Source organism: Rhinolophus sinicus, linkage group LG11 (assembly GCF_036562045.2).
Source record: "Rhinolophus sinicus isolate RSC01 linkage group LG11, ASM3656204v1, whole genome shotgun sequence".
NCBI lineage: Eukaryota > Metazoa > Chordata > Mammalia > Chiroptera > Rhinolophidae > Rhinolophus > Rhinolophus sinicus.
In genome coordinates, this window is record NC_133760.1 from 40,017,902 (window position 1) to 40,039,775 (window position 21,874).

The 21,874-nt window shown below is 48.7% G+C and overlaps 1 protein-coding gene across 1 annotated transcript; it reads right to left on the minus strand.

Annotated features, from left to right (window-relative positions):
* On the minus strand, positions 1-15,494 carry ADGRG3 (adhesion G protein-coupled receptor G3). Its single transcript, XM_074314819.1, has 11 exons — positions 15,311-15,494; positions 9,901-10,039; positions 8,155-8,301; positions 7,232-7,366; positions 6,690-6,729; positions 6,424-6,524; positions 6,188-6,300; positions 3,870-4,150; positions 3,586-3,679; positions 2,609-2,883; positions 1-355 (listed from the first exon to the last, which is right to left on the minus strand). The coding sequence occupies exons 1-11, from the start codon at positions 15,409-15,411 to the stop codon at positions 240-242; spliced, it is 1,542 nt and encodes a 513-aa protein (XP_074170920.1). The 5' UTR covers positions 15,412-15,494; the 3' UTR covers positions 1-239.
* Between the last annotated feature and the right edge of the window lie 6,380 nt (positions 15,495-21,874).

Here is a 21,874-nt window from a genome sequence, read left to right on the forward strand (position 1 = left end):
TGCTGGCAAGGAGCTCAGTATTATAGAACTTTAGGCTGCTGTTGTCTTGGATGGGTGGACTCTCAGACCATAGATGAATCTCGATGGGACCTTTGATGTCATGTGGTCCAATCTGGTCCCCATCCCCTCCCTCCCCAGCCACATGTACAGACATGGAATCTGTGGCCCAGAGGGAGGCAGGGAGCTGTCCAAGGTCACACAGCAAGTCAGAACTGAGTCCAGAGCACAGGGCCAGCCCCCTATTCTTGTGACATCGTATGGGTCTGCTGCTCTACTCGTGCAGGACCAGAAGAGGAAGACACGTCACTCTGGCTTGGGAAGTAGAGCGTGATGAACCAGCAGAAGATGAAGACACCTGTAGTGGGAAGAGGGCATCAGTGAGCCTAGGGTTTGGGGGGCGACAGGGGGCTGGGCTGCTTGGCTGGCAGCTGCCCAGAGGAGAAATAGCTCCATTCTAAAAGTTCCAGAACTTATGGGAAAACCAGGCAAACATGAAACCTACTTCTGAAAAAGAACCAAATAGAAATCTTGGAGTCCTTGAAAACACATATACAGTACACTTGTGGTTTCGCTTTCCGCGATTTCAGTTACCCGCAGTGAATCATCATGGCTCCCTGATCTGGAATCACTAGACGTAGACAATCCTCCGGCCGACCTATTGTCAGGTCAATAGTAGCCTAACAATAGTCACAATGCCTACGTCATTCACCTCACCTCATCTCATCACATATGTATTGTGTCATCTTACACCATCACAAGACGAAGGACAAGTACAGTACAAGAAAATATTTTGAGAGACAGACCACATTCACATAACTTTTGTTACAGTACATTGTTATAATTGTTTTACTTTATTATTAGTTATTATTGTTAATCTCTTACTGCACCTAATTTATAAATTAAACTTTATCATAGGTATGCATTTATAGGACAAAACATAGTGTATATGATTTGTACTATTTGTGAGTTCAGGCATCCACTGGGAGGGGGCGTGTATTGAAATGTATTCCCTGCAGATAAGAGGGGATTACTGTATACCAACATCTATCACAAATAAGAAAGAACAACATAAAAGGATTTTCAGACACACAACACGACCACCACCACAGTGGGTTTCTCCCACTGCCCCCTTTATAAAGGATTACTACAGGATGCACGTCAGCAAGATGAGGGAAGGTGTGAGGTATGAAAATTATAGTAAATACAGAAAATGATAAAAATAAAAGCTTTGTGTGTGCTTAAGAGAAATTTACAACTAAAACTCTAAACAACAATAAAAATATTGAGAAAGTTCAAGGGCAGTTAAAGTATATGGAGGACTCTATTGTGTTTGAGAGGAAGGTAGAGTACTGAGTAACTCACACTCAGTAGAAACAACTCAGAAAAGTGAAGTGTTCAGGTTTAAATATTATGGGTAACCTCTGAAAGAATAATGATATAATCTACAGCTTTAAGGTAGCGCTCTCTCCAACCTTTAACCTCTTGGCTTTTCCAGAGGTGGACTCATGATTCTTCATCTGGGGACCACTTAAATGGCCTGATAATAATGACTTCTGTTGCTAGTAAGATAGTTTCCACATCCTGAAGGCCAATTAAATCCCCTGTGTGCATTATCTCAGTTATTCCTTATGAAATCTGGGAGATAAGTGTTGGGATTATCACAACTATACAGATGACTGCATGGATCAGAGAGTCTGAGGGACTTGCTGGAGTGGGGAATGGAGCTGGGATTTGAACCCAGGCCTGCCTGCTTCCAGTGCTACCAACCACGATGCCACAGAGTCTCATGAGGCATTGGGATCCAGCCCTGCTTTTGTGGGCTCGCTCATGCTGGATTAGAACACCTGGGTCCCCAGTGATTCCTCTGGACGGGATGAGACTGTGAGTCTAAGTTTGCTTCTCAGCTGATTCCCTCATAGGCAGGCTGTGAGGCTTCTTTAAGCTGTGTGCATAGAACAGGGGTGGGAGGAGCCCAGAGGGCAGGTGGGAGCAGGGACGCCATGACTCACACCTTGGTGCCTGCCCCTTTGCTGGGGTGTCAGAGAAAGGACACTGGCGGCGGGGAGCAGATGTATCAATCATTTTCTCCACTAGTCATTTCCTTCCTGCCTCCACAGCTCCTTAGAGACTCTGTGCATGTCATGTGGCCATCACATCACATGACCCTGCCCTCCTGATCACAGCTGATTGGACCAGAAAATGTGGAAGAGAATGAATCAGACTGTGGTCACTGGACTTGGAAGGTCATGTAGGGTTGAGATGGCCATATTGGCAGCCATTTGAGGGCCATGGGTAGGAATGGGCCAGCGGAGAGAGAAGAACGGAGTTTCCACAGACAGAAGGTGAGAGGCTACATATGGTTCCAGAGGAAAAGATGGATCTGCTTTGGTTTGGGTGGCTTTTCCTGAGCTTGGCACCAGCTCCCATGAGCTTAGCCAGCCTTCCTACCCTGGAGTTCTTGGGAGAGCCCTGGATATTTAAAATCAGTACACTCAAATTTGAGCTGACCTGAGTAGAATCCTGTTTCTTGCAAACCACTTCCCGCCCACCTCCCAATATGCCCTGGTGCAGATGCAGCAGCCTGCTACCCCCGGCTCAAGGGCCTCACCTTGCAGGGAGTTGAAAAGTGCGAATACGTAGATGGTTGACAGGCCCAGAGGCGTGAGGATGGCCAGCCCCCATGTCATGCCCACCAGGCTTGAGAGGCCCAGCAAGGTGAGGAGCCCTTTCCAGTTCTGCCGCTGCTTCTTGCCTGCGGTGGCACTTGACAGAGTGAAGATCTTCCAGCCCACCAGGCTCAGGACCACAGTGCTGAAGAGGAACGTGATGAGGAAGTAACCATGGACAGTGATGTAGAGGGCAGTATCCTCACGGAACCAGCACCTGGAGGCGATGGATGGCCTTTGGAACTGGAACAGGTGCCCACCGACCAAGCCCCGGGCAGTCTCCCCTGACTGACTTCAGTGACAAGAAGATGCTTTTCCCGTCTCCACCCGTCCATCTCCCTGCTCTCCTAGGGAAAGGGCTCTCAGGAGGCTCCAGTCTGCTGTTTTGTTAGATCAGTGGGTGCAAAAGGGTCAATTTGGCCCCAAGGACCAACATTATGTTGTAAAAAATGTGAATTAATGGCTATCCTTTAAAACGCAGAAGGTTTGGTATAAACATCCAAATTTCTGCTTCTATTGTAAAAACATACAGCTCAGTGGATGCCCTCCTGAGCGACAGCAATCAGCTGCCCATTAGATGGGTGTGTGACTGCCAGTCTACTGCAGTCCCCACCTGGGCCACCGCATGCACTTATGTAACCTACTAGACCCGTCGCCCCTGCATTTGAGGCCCTGTGGACAGGACCAAGGCCCCACCAGCCCCTCTTAGCACAGAGTACCCTGGGAGAGGCCGAGCTCTGCCTCACTGCTCCCTGTACTGCAGGGGCGAGAGGCCATGAGCTAGCTGGGTCTGAGGATCTTTTGCCTTGACTTACTCAGTCTCTCCTCCCAGGATTCCCTTCTCTCCCCACCTCCCTCTGGACTTGATATGTGTAACCAAGGACCTGACCTCATCCCTGCTCCCACAGCCACCACTCACAACTCCAGTGAGGTCCTGTTCTCCTTGTCACGAATGGTGTAGTAGCCATAGCTGTTGGCACTCCTGGTACCAATGACCATCAGGGCTGGCAGACCTGGGTGAGGGGAGGCGATATGGCATCACTGGGGCTGCTGCGACCTGTCCTCCTCCAAACCCCGCTAGCTGCCCATCCCTCGAGCTCTGAGCCAATCTGAGATATGGAGCTGCCTCTCTCCCCTAGGCTGTTCCCCTCCCTGTCCCTTCCAGGGTCAGCCATCCCCTTTGCCTGTCCAGGCAGCACCAACCCCAGCCCACGAGGCTCAGCTTCAGGAAGTAGTGCCTGAAGTAGGTGTTAAAGACCCTGATGACGAGCAAGTAGAGGTGTAAGGCTTCTAGGGCCATCCAGGTGAAGACACAGAGCAGGAAGTAGTGAAAGATGGCTCCCAAGACCCAACAGGTGGATTTAGACCCATTCGGGTCATGCCCCACATTGATGAGGAAGGCTAGATTCAGGAGAAACAAGCAAACACTCAGGGTCAAGTGGATCTTGGGGGCATCTTCTGACTTGAACCTCTGCCGGGAGAACCTGGGGAGAGAAGGGCCAGTGAGAGGCTGCAAGAGGCCACAGCATCCATGGCCTCTGCATCCCACCTCCTCTGTTCCACCTCTGCCAACAGCAAGAGTGTGAGGGCCCTCAAGTTCAAGTCCAGGAGCTCTCTCATGGCCGCTCAGATCCTGCGGGCCTCATCCCTCCATTCGTTGCTTTAGCTAAACTGCATAACTTGTAATTCCCTGAATGCATTCTGCTTTTCCACACTTCCCAGACTTTACCCAGGCTCTTCCCTCCACTCTCAATGCCTTTCCCTACTCTGTCTTCAAAACTCTCCTTGAACATTTTCTTCTGGGGACACTGTCTCTGAATACCCGTCGTCCTGGGCTGATTTGGGTTTCCCAGAAGTGCAGTGTAACTGTTTATCTTCCCCTCAAGGATGCATGATGCATAGGATGCAGTAGGGACAGTGAGGCCCAGAGAGGGGCAGGAACTCTCCAGAGTCACAGAGCAGAGCAGGGGCTCCAGGCTCCCAACCTAGAGCTTTTGTCCAGGGTTCACCTCCCTCTCTGTGGAGCTCACACTCTGGATTCTTAGCAAATTAGATCCCGCAGGTCTCTCACATGAGGGATGGGAGCCCAGGGCTGCCTGAGGGGACATGAAGGATAATGTCTGCCTCATCTGAGATGCCAGGCACCACCCTTGGGAGCTGGGAGCAATTCCTCCTGGCACTCCAAGCTGGCTCACAAGGCCCAGGAGTGCAGCCAGCTGGCAAGTCACGCTCAGCTTGTTGGAAGTGGGGGCAGTGTCCTAAACCAGGGTTTGGGGAGGAGTGGCAGGGGTGGCACCATTTACACCCATGGTTGAGCCTGAGATGGAGTGGGTGGGGCCAGTGGGCGCTGCAGCCCAGGGCCAAATGGTGACAGAGACAAAGAAACGTGGAGAAGAGCAGCGGGAGGGTGCTGGACTGGGAGTCAGGGGACCTAAGGGCTGCCCCAGGACAGTCATGGGTCAGGAGGCTGCGGTGTGGGGCTGCTCTACAGGCTCTTTCAAGCTGGTGGTTCCTGTGGGTCCCTCAGCCATGGCCTGGGCCTGGGAGGTCCTGGGTACCGGCAGCAGCAGTCTCTGCTATTTCTGCCCATCGTGTACCTACTCCTCCTTATTCCAGAAACAGACTCAGGTTTTCCTGAGGGGTACCCTTCCCCACTCTCAGCTATGAAGTTTGGGTGGGGTTGGCCCTTTGTTATCTCAAACCCAAGAGCAGGCACGTGACCTGTCCTGACCAATCAGTGTACTCCATCCCTTGACCACAGTGACCTGTGCAGTCATGGGTACATGGTCCAAAGTAGACCAGTAAAACTCAACTTTGGTATACATGTGATAAACTGCACAGAACACACACACAAACACACACGCGTGCGCGTGTTAAAAAAATGGTGAAAACTGAATGAGGTCGATATTCTAAATAGCATTGTACCAAGTCAGCTTCCTGGTTTTGATGTTGTCCTAGAGTTCTATATGATGTCATCTTTGGGGAAAGCTGCATGAGGAAACCAGGGGATTCTATGTACTATTTTCACCACTACTAGTTAGTCTATAATTATTTCAAAATAATAAAAAAAACTTTAAGACCTCAATTCTGGAACTCCATGTAGGATATTAACTGTCTAGTCCACTAAGAAGCTGTGATGCAAGCCTGGGGCTTCCCCTGAGCGCAGAGAAGCTGCCTGACATGACAGGCAGAGGAGAAACAAAGTCCTGAGGAGCAGAGGGAGACCAAGTCCTGGAGGCATGGTCCTGGATCCAACTGCGCCTGAAGCAAGAACACCTTAGGGTTTCCAATTACATAAACCAAAGATTCCCTGTTATGTGTAAGCCAGTTTGAGCTGAGTTTCTGCCACTTGCTACGGAAATGGCCCCAACACATTTCAACCTCCAACCTTATTTTGTAGATGAGGGAACTAAGGTTTGGAGAGTATATCAGTACAATGCTGCACCACCAGGAGACTTTCTATCCTACACGGCTGCTGCCCTTGAGGGCTGGCTGGAGGGAGCAGGGCTGAGGTGACCCACCTCAGGACAGTGTAGGAGACGATGGTGAAGGCCAGGAAGATCATGGAGGCTCCACACCCAGCCTGGGAAATGCGTGTGAGGGCCTGCACGGTGGCTTTGTCCAAGATCGGCCTCTGTGGGCAACCCCCAACAGGGGCCTGTCAGTTGGAGGCCAGGCCCCCGTACCCCGAAAGGCCTGGCCTTGGCCAGGCAGCCCCCTTCTGGGACAGGAGTCTGGGCTCCTCCAAAACTGTTACCAGGAGCAGGGCGAAGAAGGTCAGGTGGTTACAGCGGCACACTGTCCCTTCGGCTCCCAGCTCCGTGGAGCAGCCCTCGGAAGACCAGTCTCCTGTTGGCCCTGGAGGGAGGGGAGGAAAAAGGGAAGAGAGAGTACCAGAGAGGAAGGGAAGGAAACAGAGAGGAGGGAAGAGAGGAGAGGGGCCCTGTGGGTGGAGCCTTTGCCCGTAAGGGGGCCCATACCTTCCCCACCCATCTTACCCAGAGAAGGTCGTCCAGGCCCTACCTTTAGTCACATCCCAGAATACACAGGTGAGGGTCATGTTCTGAAACCAGAGAGTGGGAGTCAGGGGAGAGGCAGGGGGAGGTTGGGAGAGGAGAGAGGAGATTGTGGGGAGGTGGGGGAGAGGACAGCATGCTCCCATGTCTTAGCCTGTGTGTGCATTAGGTAGAAATCAGGGCTTACCCTGTGGTCACATGGGAACATGAACTGCACCATTTGAGCCCGGATTAGCATGTGAGGGGACTGGATATGGTGATGGGCTGTGGGCAGATGTGTAAAGCCGTGTGCAGATATGATGGTGTGCCAGGTCCTATGTGCACCTCTGGGAGCACATGAGTGGGAGGGTTCCGGGGGGCATGCGGGCATGTGCATAGGGTCAGCACGTGTCCCTGGGCACTCTTGTGTGTATGGCCCTAATGTCTTCTCCTGGGTGGGTATGGAGGATGGGGGGGTGCAGAGTCCCACGCACGTCCGTCCATATGCCCAGGGGTGTCCACCTACTTGTCTGCCTCTCAGTAACTGCCAGGCCTGGGTGAGGGACTCACGGGAGGCTGATGTTCGTGCGAGAAGGTGATTTCCAAAGGCTCGGCCAGCCCGGTAACACGCATGCGGCCCAAACTCAAGCCCACCAAGCGATTGTTTAACACGCTGCCATCATCCTCCAGGCTGAGCTGAGGGCCCTGTGGAGGGAGATGGCGGAGGTCAGGCTGCAGAAGGGGCTGTCCCAACTCAACCCTGGTGGGGGTTCCTAGGAGCCTCCAGGACCAAAGACCAGGGGGTCAGAGGGCCAAGTACTCATGGGTCATATTCCTCCTGCTGTTCCCTGTAGTCTCCTGCTCAGGCTGGGCCAGCGTGGGACCTACAATCCAGGCCAACTGGTTACAAAGCCGTGTACTGGAAGGCTCTCCATCACTAGCCTTCAGAGCTCCTCTGCCCTCTTAACGGATGGGGCACAAGGCCAAAAGAAAGATCAACCCAGAAATGGAGGGCAACGGGCACCTACGGGGGCGTGAGCACCTGACCACACCAGCACTTAGGCATACACATGTCTACTGTGAGCAGACACATGCTTCTGGGGACACACATGGGACACATGTGCAAGGGCATGGGCACATTTGCTCATGTGGACACGGACACACTGGAGCACATGACCATGTGCGCCAGGCAGGAATAGAACAGGATATGCATGTCTGTGAATGCACAGGGAACCTGAACATGTGTGGAATACACAGATGAGTCCCAGGGCACTGGTGTATGGGTCTAAACATCTGAGTGTGTGGAACCAGTGCGAGTCTGAAGTGCACAGACTCTAGAGACCGTGGGCTACTTAGAAACACTCTCCAGAGGTTCATGGCCTCCTCTGTCCCTATCTGTCCCTCTGGGAAGACTCCACAGAAGGCAGGCATCGCATTGTGAACCAAGCACTGAACCTCAGACTGCCCTGAGCCTCCCTCTGGACCCCCCTCACCTTGAAGAGACTCCCCGACCCGATGTCCAGGATAGATATGGCCAAGCGGACCACCGGCTTGCTGCTCTGCAGGGATGCAAACAGGCTCCTGGGCAGCCGGACTCTGTCAGGCGGTTTGTGCTCATCCTCCATCAATTGCGTCGGAATCTGTAACCACACACTCAGTGGCTCCATCTTTACCCAAGGATTCCAGCCCCCAATACAGGTCCTGCTACTCCCCTACTAGGAAGGGAAACTGAGGCATGCTGAATCGAGGGGCAGCACCTGAGTACCTTAACTCTGAGAGGCAGGACATCTGGGGGGACAGTCAGAGTTCTGCTCGGTCCAGGCTGTGAGCGCTGGACAAGTCATACCACTCGTGGAGCCTCAGTGTTTTCATTATGGAGCATGGAGCTAACAAGCTGCCTGCATGGCCACCTGTCAGGCTGAAAGTGGGCTGTGAAGCAATAACACCTGGGTGAGCTCAGTTCGCAAGTGTGAGGGAGGGTCAGCTGGTGCGCTTTTGCCGGAGTCCTGACAGCCCCTGTAGCTCCATAGACGTAATGGTGACCGTGTCTGGCTTCTGATTCAGGAATAAGTGGAACGAACAAGGGAATCCGGAAGGGACACAGTGAGGGCAGAGGTGGAAGGTAGAAGAATCCACACTGAGTGTGACTTCCATCCCTGCATCTAAACAACAAATCTTGCAGAAGCTAAGAATGCTCAAAATATTAAAATAAATCTCACTGGTAATTGCAAAGCATGTTTTGTTAATTTTCTGACCTCCGTGTTCCCCTGCCGCCATAGCCTGCTCCCACCTGGCCCTGCCTCACAAGCGTCTCAGGGACATCAGAACAGGGAAGCTAAGGATTATAGCCGAGGGCTCCAGATTTCTCCCTCCCAGTCTGGACCCTTGTCAAAAGGACACGTGGGTATTTTCTGGGGCCAGTGCATACCTCACACGGAGGGCTCAGCTGACTGGGTGACATAATAGAGGGTTGAGAAAGACCCTATCTGCCTTCCATCTCCCATTCTCCAGACAGACCTAAAAGTTCTTCTTACCTGCCGCCTGACCTTTCACCCTCAGCTTCATTCTTTAAGGAGGCTGTGCCTTTGATGTGCCAAGCATTCCCTGTGAATTATCTCATTTGCTCCCCAGATAACCTTGAAAGTGGGCAATACCATCATCACTTTACAGATGGGGGAACTGAGGCACAGAACATATAAATAATTTGCCCAAGATTACAATAGCTGCAGAGCTGGGCAGCAGAGCTGGGATTTGAATCCAGACCAATGTAAATCTAGAGTCTGCCGTTCAGCCCTTTGTGGGACCACTAAGTGTGTCTTTACTGGTTTCTTCCACCCTTTACTGGATGGAAGAGCTCACAGGAACTTCAGGCTTTGGAGGAGCTTTAGAGCTCATTTTACAAATGAGGACTCCAGGGCCCAAGAGCAGAGGAATTTCCCAGAGGACACCTCGTGACATAGTGAGACATCAAGGAATAGAACCCCATCGCCTCATGCTCAATTCAATGATTTTCCAAATGTCTCATCCTAGCAACGTAGATCATCTGTTACCAGGACCCAGTCATCCAATTAATTCTCTAGTGCCCATTAGCAAGGTGGCAGAGCCCTACCTAAAGGGACATTCATGGGAGGGATAAGTTTTAATGGGCACCAAGCACAGAGCATGACTCTCAGAATTCTGAAAAATATACCTGAGGAAAACAGGCCAGAACCAACCAATAGGATGGGGATATTCTTCACCTGAGAGGAGTTCAGAGAGAAGTGCAGGTCTTCTGAGATATTGGTGCTGAAGTTCTTGACAAGAGTCTTCAAAAAAGGCAAATCCATCTTCTCCTCCGTACTGCTCTCCACCAGGTGGGTCTCATAATCCAGCCAGTATCTGCAAGAGGCCGGGATCAGGGGCAAGGCGGGGTTTTGCAAGCTGAGTTACCCACTCACCTAGTCCTCAGCCTGGACAGCAGGAGGGGAGATGCAATGGGCAGCCTGTTGGGGTAGGAGAGGTGACCCAGAATATCAAAGGAAAGACCCTAGGAGCACTAAGGAGGAGAGGGGTGGCCTGGGGACGATCCGCACTGGTTCTGAGGGATTCCAGCCAGCAGTTTTTCATGCATTTGTCTTTTTTGTGATAACATAAAATTTACCATTTTAACCATTTTAAAGTGTGCAATTCAGTGGCATTAAATACGTTCACAATGTTGTACAAACCATCACCACTGTCCAGGTCCTGAACATTTTCATCACCCCAAAAGGAAACCCTGTACCCGTTAAGCAGGCACTCCTTTCTTCCTTCCCCCAGCTCCTGGCAACCACTAATCTGCTTTCTGTCTCTGTGAATTTGCCTATTCTGGATATTTCATATAAATGGAATTGTATGCTATCTAGTCTTACAATCTAGTCTTGATATCTTGTGCCTGGCTTCTTTCACTTAGCATAATGTTGTCAAGGTTCAACTATGTTGTAGCATGTGTAACTATTTCATTCCTTTTCGTGGCTGAATAATATCCTATTATATAGATATACCACATTTTGTTTATCCATTCATCCACTGATGGACATTTAGGTTGTTTCCACGTTTGGGCTATTGTGAATAAGGCTGCTGTGAATATTGATGTACAAACTTTTGTTTGAAGATTTGTTTTCAGTTCTTTTGAGTATACGCCTAGGAGTGGAATTGCTGGGTCATATGGTAATTCTGTTTAACTGCTTGAGGAGCTGTCACACTGTCTTCCACAGCAGCTGCACCATTTTACATTTCCACCAGCAATGTATCTTTCAATTTCTCCCCGTACTTGCCAATACTTGTTATTTTTTATTTTGTTTTTAAGGGTGGCTATTGCAGTGGGTGTAAAGTGGTATCTCATTGTGGCTTTAATTTGCATTTCCTTGATGAGTAATGATGATAAGCATCTTTTCATGCGCTTGTTGGTTTTTGTATGTCTTCTTTGGAGAAATTCCTCTGAGTATTTTAAACTGTGGAATGATAATTGTGTGGCGTGGGTGAGCACATCATCATATTTATTGCGTACTAACTGCAGACTGAGAATTCAGCGTTTCGACACTGAGCTGTATGGGAACTGACTTATGGGAACTGAGCTTTTGTTGGGACCACACAGAACATAAATTTATTTTACTGCAGTCCCCTTACCTCAGCTAAAACATTAGGGTGAGGCAAACCCGTAACACTCTCTGTGGTACTGAAACTTCACTGAGTGCCAGCGTTCCTTTTCCTAAGCCTGGGGTCCTAAGACCTGCTGCGGGGGGGGGGGGGGGAAGGGGGCGCTGAGATAGCAATGGGAGGGAAGGGGAACAAAAGCAGATGCAGCCAGATCAAGGCTGTTGGAATGAAGTAGCTATGGAGGGCTTGCCAGAGAGACAAAAGGAGGCTCTTATTTTGACAGCATATTTGAATAATCACAGTTACCACAAGGGGGAAAAAATCCACAAAGAAACCACAGAAAAAATATTGTACAATATAAGAGTAAACCATGCAAATATATGCCAATGTGCTTGAGTGGGGCAAGCAATTAGAACATCCTGCCACAAACAGTGGGATGAGATTGTCCAAATCCGTTGACTGAGCTACATCAGTTGATTCTAGCTTTTATTTCCCTTTTAAAAATCTAAACAAAGAAGTATTGTGATTGTCATTGTTACCAAATAAAGTCGTGAAGTTTGCCTCATGCGTTTTATGAAAACTCCTTGGCCTCATAGAACAGCCCAATTCACTTCCTCCAGGGAAGATTTCTGACTTGGTTCTCAGAGCACTTTTAGAAATTATTTTAGTTGTGGAACGTAACATATATTAAAAAAGTCTAAAGCATAGATATACAGTTGAATGTTTAACTATAAAGTAAAAGACCAATATAGTGCACTATATTAATATTAAGGATGTCTGTCCTTAATCAAAAGACAGCGCTAAGAGAATGAAGAGGCAGCCCACAGTGAGGGAGAATATATTTGTGAGCATTTGTTTGCAAAGATATGTATCCAGAATATAGAAAGAACCCCTAAAAATCTAAACCCCTAAAACTAAGAAAAATTCAAGGAAGCCCAAAAAACAATGAGCAAAAGACTTAAAAGGGCACTTCACAAAGAGGATAATCAAAATGTCCAATAAATATACAAAAGGGGTTAAACTTCAATGGTCATCAGGGAAATGTAATGAAAATCACTGTACGCTACAGTACAAAACCTGCCTGAATGGCTAGAATGAAAAAACAGACAATACCAAGTGTTGGCAAGGATGTTAGGTAACTGGAACTATCATATCCTGTTCATGGGAATGAAATTTGGTGCAAGCACTTTGGAAAACTGGCAGTTTCTATTATAGCTAATCACATGCCTATCCTGTGACTCACCAATTCCCTCCTAGCAATACACCTTGCAGAAAAACATGTTCACCAAAACGTGTGAGCCAGAATATTCATAACAACACAGTTTGTATAAGCCAGAACGTGGAGACTACCCAAATATCCATCAACATAAAATGGGTAAATGAGTTGTGTTTTATGCATATTATATCACAAAGAACTAAAAAGAAATATACCAAAATGAAAATAATAATTATCTCTGGATAGTAAGAAGGGGAATTTTTCATTTTATTTTCTGTAGTTATTTTCCAAGTATTTTATGATGAATATGCATTACTTCTATAATTAGAAAAAAGTCATTAAATAACACTCAAATGTAAGAGCTCCTACCATTTGCTAATAAGTCTTACATGCATGATCTCATTTAATCTCAACAACAACCCCATGAGGGAGGTAGAGAGAGAGGCGAAGAACAAAGAAAGGCTTTGGAAATGACAACGCTGATAATGAGAATGATACCAGCTAACATGTCGGAACTGTATATTTAAACCTTGCAATCATTCTACAAGTGAGGTGTTACTTAGTCCCATTTTACAGATGAGGAAAGTTAAAGGTAACTTGTCCAAAATGTAATGCCACTTTTGAGCACTGGCAGTCTGACCCCAGTCTGTATTACTACACGCCTCCCTCGTTGCTGCTTTCCAGACTTAGGTTCGTGTTTGACTTTGTTACTTACCTGCTGTGTAACTATGACCAAGTTATGTAACCCTCTGAAGTCTTACTTTTCTCATCTGAAAAACGGGTTAGTAACAGGACCTATTTCAGTAGAGTTGTGAAGACAAAGGAGATAACTCGGTTAAGTGATACAGTTGGGAACAGAATCCACATATTCTGATCCCAGAGCCCTCACTTTTTCCAAAGTTCTTATCGCCACTATATGGCAGCACAGAGAGGAGCTCCTGAACAGCTTTTTGGAGCTGAGATGCTATTGGAGCAGCTGCAGCTGGGGATGGGAGCATTTTTAGGCGACAGAAATGATGCAGCTCGATCAGACTGCTGTCCTAACACCCAGCAGAAGAATGTGGGCTTTTCATTCATTCCTTTCAACAAATGTTGATTGACGAAACCACAATGAGCTATCACCTTACACCTGTTAGAATGGCTATCATCAACAGAACAAATAATAACAAGTATTGGAGAGGCTGTGGAGAAAAAGGAACCCTCATACATTGTTGATGGGAATGTAAATCGGTACAGCCGTTATGGAAAACAGTATGGAGGCTACTCAAAAAATTAAGAATAGAATTGCCATATGACCCAGCAATTCCTCTTCTAAAATCTACCCAAAACATCTGAAAACACTTATCCATAAAGGTATATGTACCCTGATGTTCACTGCAGCATTATTCACTGTGGCCAAGACATGGAAACAACCAAAGTGTCCTTCAATAGATGATTGGATAAAGAAAATGTGGTACACAATGGAATACTATTCAGCCATAAGAAAAGATGAAACAGTGCCATTTGCGACAACATGGATGTATATTGAGATTATTATGCTGAGCGAAATAAGTCAGACAAAAAAAGTCAAGAACCATATGACTTCACTTATATGTAGGATATAAAACTGAAAGCAACAAAGGAACAAGACAAACAAACAAAGAAACAAAAATTCATAGATACAGACAACCGTTTAGGGGTTACCAGAGGGTAAGGGGGCAGGAGGGATGGTAGAAGAGGGTAAAGGGGATCAAATATATGGTGATGTATTATGGAAATGTACCCTTGAAACGTATATAATTTTACTAACCGATGTCATCCCCCCAAAATTTAATAAGTAAGAAAGATGTGGATTGAGTGCCAACTATGACTCCGCCCTGAGTATTCCAGGGGATCATGGGCAACTTGATTGGAAGGGAGGGAGGAGAGAGAAGCAAAGATATTTTTAGAGATGACTCTTGGAAGTGTTGCCTTCTAAACCCTTTCCTCTCCCTCAATCCAATATCTCTTGGTCTCTTGGTCTCATCAGTCTCTTGGTGTTATTGATTCTACACCATACAATCTCTCTAATCCATCACTCCTTTCTAGGTGCACAGTAAACACTGTCGTTTGTGGTGGTACTGGTGATCCAGCCCTATTCTTACCTGGACTACTGCACTTGCGTCCTATGTGGTCGCGTCTCCTCCTGCCTCACCATCTTTGTACCCTTCCCTGAAGCCTGAGCAATCTTTTAAACTGCATATGGACTACCCGGTTCCTCTGTGTAAAATATATTATCACTGTGCCTCCTCCCACAGTGATATAGCTTACATGACCCTTCACGTGTTGGTCCCCGCTTATATTTCCAGGTCTATCCCCCACCCACCCTACCTTCCCATTGTTACCTCCATTCCCAGCACTTTACTCTTTCACAGGTAAAAGCACTGTAGTTCTTCCTCTGTACTCCCTGAAGTACTGCTGCCTGTATCTCTTAACATTGCCTGGGTCCACCTAGACAACTCCTGTGCAGCCTGCAAAGTACTTTCGCGGTTTCTCTCCTCTGTGAAGCTTTGGCAGACTTTCCTCCTTTGAGCTAATCTGATACTTTGTCTATCATTTGGGCCTGCGACCGTCTCTCCACAACTCCCAATGGCAGGGACAAGGGCTGATTTATCTCTGTATCTGCTGGATCAGAGAGGTCACTGGGGGTGGGTTGGGGAGACCGAGGAATGCAAACAACAAGGTGGAAGAGTGAGATAGAAGCAGCATTTCGGGGGTCCTGAAGGCTAATAGCTCCATCTGGTCCCTCCCTCACCCCCTCAGGAGCGGGATTCCTGCGCCAGCTCAGAGGGCCCCCTTACCTCTGCAAGTTTCCCAGGTCACAGGATTCATCCTTTAACTGCCCGCACTTTTTGAAGCACTCAGCAGTGTCCTCAAGGTAGAAGGAGTCGTACAGGCCCATATTGAGGAGCCCATGGCAGGGGTTTCTTGGCTGCTCTGGCGGCACTGTTGTTGGCTTAGATTTATCTATGGAAGTTCCCTCACCTAAGGGAGGGATACAGAGAGGGTGAAAGGATTGGGTGGGGAGGGGCAGCAAGGAGGAGGGTAGTGGGGGCGGGGAGCTTGGGCTCCAGAGTGCGGTGTGGGAGGGAATCCCAGCTCCACCAGTCCACACTGTGTGCACCCAAGCTGGACACATACCCTCCCTGGGCCTTGAGTCCAAGGTGAAAAGAGATACCAACCCCCTACCTCCCTCTCACAGGGACTGTGGGATGCTTTGTGGAAAGTGTGTACAAAGGGCTTGGGCACGTGGCTCTGTAGATAAAAGCTTTTTCTTTTTTTTTCTTTTTTTAAAGATTTTATTGGGGAAGGGGAACAGGACTTTATTGGGGAACAGTGTGTACTTCCAGGACTTTTTTCCAAGTCAAGTTGTTGTCCTTTCAATCTTAGTTGTGGAGGGCGCAGCTCAGCTCCAGGTCCCGTTGCCATTGCTAGTTGCAGGGGGCACAGCCCACCATCCCTTGAGGGAGTCGAACCGGCAACCTTGTGGTTGAGAGGATGTGCTCCAACCAACTGAGCCATCTGGGAGCTCAGCAGCAGGTCAGCTCAAGATGCCGCGTTCAATCTTAGTTGCAGGGGGCGCTGCCCACCATCCCTTGCGGGACTCAAGGAATTGTACTGGCAACCTTGTGGTTGAGAGCCCACTGGCCCATGTGGGGATCGAACCGGCAGCCTTCAGAGTTAGGAGCACAGAGCTCTAAACGCCTGAGCCACCGGGCCGGCCCCTAGATAAAAGCTTTTATATGTTAGTGCTATTACCCTTTACTGCTTCCTCCAGGGAGTCTGCCTGACTTTTTGTAGTTGTTCTGCATCAGACTTTCCAAAGCCCTTGCAACTGTGTCCTCATGGCATAACTCTTGGTTGTATTCTGTCTTGGTCTGCCTCATTCTCCCACATTCCCATTACAACCCTCACGGCTACCACCTGGGGTGGGTAGAGAATACAGCAAACTGAGGCCCTCCTGGAGCATGTTGATTTAAGCAAGGTCACCAGCTAGTTGGAGATGGTTCCAGGACTAGAGACCAGCTTTCATGACTTCCAGTTCAGTTCCCTTTCACCTGGAACAAGGATGACGTGGTAGCTTTGGGTCACTTTTAAGCTGTGTGACCTCAGGCAAGTTACTTAAACTGTCTGAGGCTCAACTCTCATCAGCCAAATGAGGCTAATAATATCTTCCTTGAGAATTTTGGGGAGGATTAGAGCTCATATGAATAAAGGACATAGCTCATTGTAGGTATTCAAAGAGCCAGTATTATTTATTCCAGGAAGCGAGAATTTCCTTGTAAAACTGACTATTTGTATCTTTATGTATTTACATTGGATAGATGGATGTGTCTACATTTTTATCTCTCTCTCAACAAAAGTAACATATGCACAGAGTTAAAAAAAATTAAACTCTACACAAGGACATACAATGAAAAGTAAAAGTCCTTACAACTTCCCAAGTCACACTCCAGAGTTCACCAACTGTCAGTTTATTATACAACCTTCCAGAAGTTTTCTATGCAAATATTTTTATGTAGATCATTTTAAAATTTCCATGGGTGGGGTCACTTAACAATATATCTTGAAGAGATTTCGACATCAGCACATATTGATCCATCTCATTCTTTATATATTTGCATACTATCCCATGATATGAGTGTTGCAACATTTTTTCAATTGGTCCTCCGTTGGTGAACAATTAGAGGGTTTATTTTCTCTGTTTTGAACAATGCTGCTTGCATCTTTGTCAGCTTGTGTTAAGAATTCATAGAATATGTTTCTACCATAGAAATTCGTGCATCAAAATATATGTGCCTTTAAAAATTGCTAAGTGTTATTGAATTTCCTTTTCCTAAAAGGGGTGTAGCTTACACTGCCACCAAAAGTGGGCAAGAGTGACTGTTACCCACTGTTACCCATCCTCATATTCCTAGACTGTACCCAAACTTTCAAACCTTTGCCAATCTGAAGAGTAAAAATGGGTTAGTTTGCATTGAAGGAGGAGTCTGAGCATGTGTTTTTATGTCTTTCTCAGTGAACTGCTTTGTCGGATCCTTTACCCATTGAAAGGAGTCTTGACAATCTGAGCCCTTAACCTTTCCCATGATACACCAGGAAGTGTTAAGGGGGTCTCGCTTTGGGATAGATCTACCTTTGGCAAGGTAGTGCTAGGCTGAGGTGGCCAAGGAGACACTTACTTTTCATTTTTTATACCCTTCTCTGGTGTTTGATGTTTTCTTAAATCATACACAATATTACTTTTACAATAAAGAAACTAGTTAATTTTAAAGACAAAAATAAAATGGTAAAGATAATGGCAGACCAAAGTTAGAGTAAATGTAGGGTTAAAAAATAACATTTTAGAATGGATTTTATAATGATCAGATCTATGTGCAATGGTGTTTTAAGTAGCTTCAAAAGAACTGTTAATTTCTGTTAGATTGTAAAGATATTAATGATATATTGTTTAATGGGGGCAAGGGAAGCACATAATAGATGAATGTGTATATACCGTGTTTCCCCGAAAATAAGACCTAACCGAATGCGTCTTTGGGAGCAAAAATTAATATAAGACCCGGTCTTATTTTAATATAATATGAGATTGGGTCTATAATATAATATAATATATTAATTTTTGCTCCAAAAGATGCATTAGAGCTGATGGTCCAGCTAGGTCTTATTTTCGGGGAAACACAGTACTATGATCCACATTTGCTTTTTTTTAAATAAAATAGGAAGACGGAGAGAAAGAGAAAAAAAGAAAGAAGAAGAGAAAGAGGGGAGTGGAAGGGAGGTACCATTCTCTGTAATCCCAGGGGTTAAGAATGGGTGCTAAATGCAGGTGGCACTGTGGTGTGTGTTTACAGAGCCTTCCTCCTGGCCTGCCATAAATTTCAGTGCAGTCATGTATATGAAGCCTTTTTTGTGATTGTTTTTGGAAGATTGAAGCATGTAGTCCAGATGGGGAGACCCTGAACCAGGCCTGTGTGTAGATGGAGCCATTCTGCCCGAGAAGACCCGTCCTACACTTGTCCATTCTGCTCTGCCCCAGAGGCTGGCCTCTGAAGACCACCTCAGTCTATATTTAAATTGGGAGCTGGCCAGAGGTCAGAGGGCAGGAGGGGGCAGGGCGGTACTTGTGGCTCCCCCTCCCCCTACAGCACCTCCCTAGGGCTCGTCGCCTGCCTGAATTTCTCTCCCTCAGCTACAACCTCTTCTCCCTGTGCCAGCCGTGGCCTGGAATTCCTCTTCTTGGTTCCCGTACTCCTGCCAAAGGTACTCCTGCATCTTTGTAAAGTGTCCCTTTATTAGAGTATGTCTACCTCTTGCTAGGCCCCCACTATGCCCTGGACTCCTCTGAAGTCCCGCTGTCACTCCGCTAGACTGTGAGCCCACTGAGGGCAGGGGCCGCAGAGGCCTCTGCACCCAAGCGAGACTGGGGGGTGGCGATGAGCACCGGCTTCAGAGGCAGGCACACTGAGCTCAGACCCTCCTCTCACAAGCTGGGGCCTCTCTGAGCCTCTGTTTCCTCCTCAGTAAAGCATATAGCAGTGCGCTGCCTCCCAGGGTGGGGTCAGGGTTTGCGGAGACCCGTAACACGCTGGGCACACGGTCTGGCTTTGGGGATGAGGATGAAGAGGTGGATGATGCTCACGCTCCTGTAGTTTGGACAAGGCTGGGCTCAAACCCACGCCTGCTGGGGGCCTGGGAGAAGAGGAGGAGCCACCCCTGGGACCCCAGCCTCCCTGACCAGACTGGATAACAGGAGAGGCAGGATGCTGGGGGACAGGAGCATGGGCTCTGGGGGGTCGGTCAGGACTGGGCTGACACTGTCCTGGCCACTTCCTGGCTGGATGAGCTGTGTGTGTTATTTGCTCTGAGCCTCTCATGAGGTCAGCGTGTGGAGAACTCATGCGATGGTAACTGTGGACTTGCTCAGTGGGCGTGGCCATTATTACAACTATTATTTTCTGATCATCAGTTCTGTGAAATCTTGTCATTATGGCCAAGCTGGTCACGGTGGCCCAGGCAGGAAGTGGGGGCAGCAAACACACATGGGGTGTGGCATAAAGGAAGGGAGGGGTTGGCCACTCAACTCTGGTGGCCCCAAGGAAGCCTGTGGATGAGGCCAGGGAGCTTGTCATCATTCTAGCCTCATTTCAAGATCAGCGGGTAAAAGGCACCCCGCCAAGAAGGTGTATGTCACCAGCATCCCCTCCCAGGCCCCCAGGGCCAGAGCTAGACCTGCTCTGCGCTGGGGGCCTGATGGGGACCCACCTAGCCTTGGCTGGCCTCTATTTTCCCTTCCTCCCACACAGTGTCCGGACAGAACTCAGTCCCCCTGCTGGGCCCTCTGGGCCTGAGGAGGACTGGGGAGAGAATGTTGGGGTCACTCACGGGGTGTGGACAGCAGGTGGGAATCTGGCATGAAACCCCAGGCACGTTCTCTGCAGGGAAGGCAGGAGGACGGTGGGAAGCACTGGGCCTGCCCCTCCTCCCTACCCAGCAGCCTGCCTGCCTTCCCCACAGCGGGGGTGAGGTGAGATGGTAAACAGGGCTCTGTGAACTGTCGCCTGCTAGGCCCACTAGACCTGGCCTGGCCGGGGTCCTCAGAAGGGCTCACGGTGCCTATTTGTGGAGACCAGGTCCCAGAGTGTTTAGCACACCTGGGAAGACAGGGAGGCTGGCAAAGTGACAAAGGGGGCATGGGTAGGGCCAGAGGGCCACCTCTCCTAGGCCTTATGGGGGCCGGTGACTGGCTAGAGCCACTTACAAAGCCGTAGGACCCTCAAATCCCAGGGCAAGCAGAACTAGAGCTTCCGCTTCTGCCACCTCCCACCACGGGCTTGTCTGAATGGCTCCAAGTAGGCCTCTGTCTCCAGGAGCAAGGACTCCAGTCCTCTGGCCAGGCTCAACCAGCATTCACGCCTCTGGCTGCTCCAATCCATTTCCCACACCAAAGGGATATCTCCAGATGCAAACCTGGTCATGTCCTGGTGGGTACAGTGGTCTTGTTGTCCAAAGTCCCACAGCCCAGTGAAGTGCATGACAAAAGCCAACAAGGTCAAGGAGCGCCACAGAGCTGTCAGGTGGCTGGCCCATCCAGGACCTGTCACAAAAGTGGGACACAAACCAGGACCCCTTCCCCACTACCCGAGTTGGCCTGAAAAACAGGAACTAGGTGTTCAAGAGAGTTCTTTGCATTCTTCAAGAGAATTTGAGGGAGTGCTATCTCCCTGGGGTGGAGGCTAGGTCCTTTCCTTACCTCCCTGGGCACGGAGGGAGGTGACCCCCTCAGGTCTAGCCAAGTGATGGGGCTCTGAGGGACTCTCTGGCAGAGAGTGACAGGTCTGTGAGAGGGGAGCTGGCCCTGCTCCCACTAGCTGCCCTATGTCCTCAGCAGCTGGAGAAAAGTGGAGGCACAGACCAATAAAAGAGGCAGGAGTGGTGAAGGAGTTGGAAAAAGGCAGGGTGCAGGGGGTTCCCACGTATAGAGGTCCCTGCAGGTCCCCAAAGATCCCACATTCATACCCCCCGGGGGACACTGCCCGTCTATCCCTGGCTGCCATGGTGGCTTTGCACCCATCCCATCCAACTCCAGAGACCTGTGCCTCTTTCCTGGCCCATGCTTCCCCAGAAGCAGCCAGGAGCAGAGGGAGGAGACTGGAGGGCAGAAAGCTTGGATGTGGTCCTGGGTGGACCTGCACAGGGCTTTTCAACTTCGATACAAATAGCAATGATCAAACATCATGACTGTTGTCATAACTCAGAAATGTATTTGATCTGCCTTACCTGTGCCATGGGACGTGGAAGGGAGACCAAGCAAGGGTGAAGATCCTGATGGGATAATAGTCCAATCATTTCATTCTTGCAGCCCACCTACTTCATTCCTCTGGTCGATAAACTGGTTACATATGTGAGGTGACCAGTCAAGGGCTGGACTCAGCCCTCAACTGTGATTTCTTTGGCCAGCAAATATTTTGGATTAGCCACAAATATTTAGATTGGGGGATTTTATATCACCACAATCTGGATTTCTCATTTCTCATAAAAAGCAGATGGTCTGGCTACATAGGCCCTCATCCTTGCAAGGCAGCGACTGGCAGGAGATGAGTAGCAGCGGCCCCTCAGTATGGGTTTGTCACCTCCGGTTCACGACAGGACCCCCCCCCCCACTGCTCCCCAACACAGACACCACGTTGCCATTTACCCTCCCCCCCGCCCTGAAAAAGTTCCCAGCAGATTTTTCTTTTTTTCCACACGTGGTCCTCTTCTTTGTTCATGTTTCCTGATTGGCCCCAAGCTGTTTGGATCAGTGACTCTTACTAGAAGCAGAGAAGAGAACTCAGAAGGAAATGCCCCAAAATGTTTACATTGGC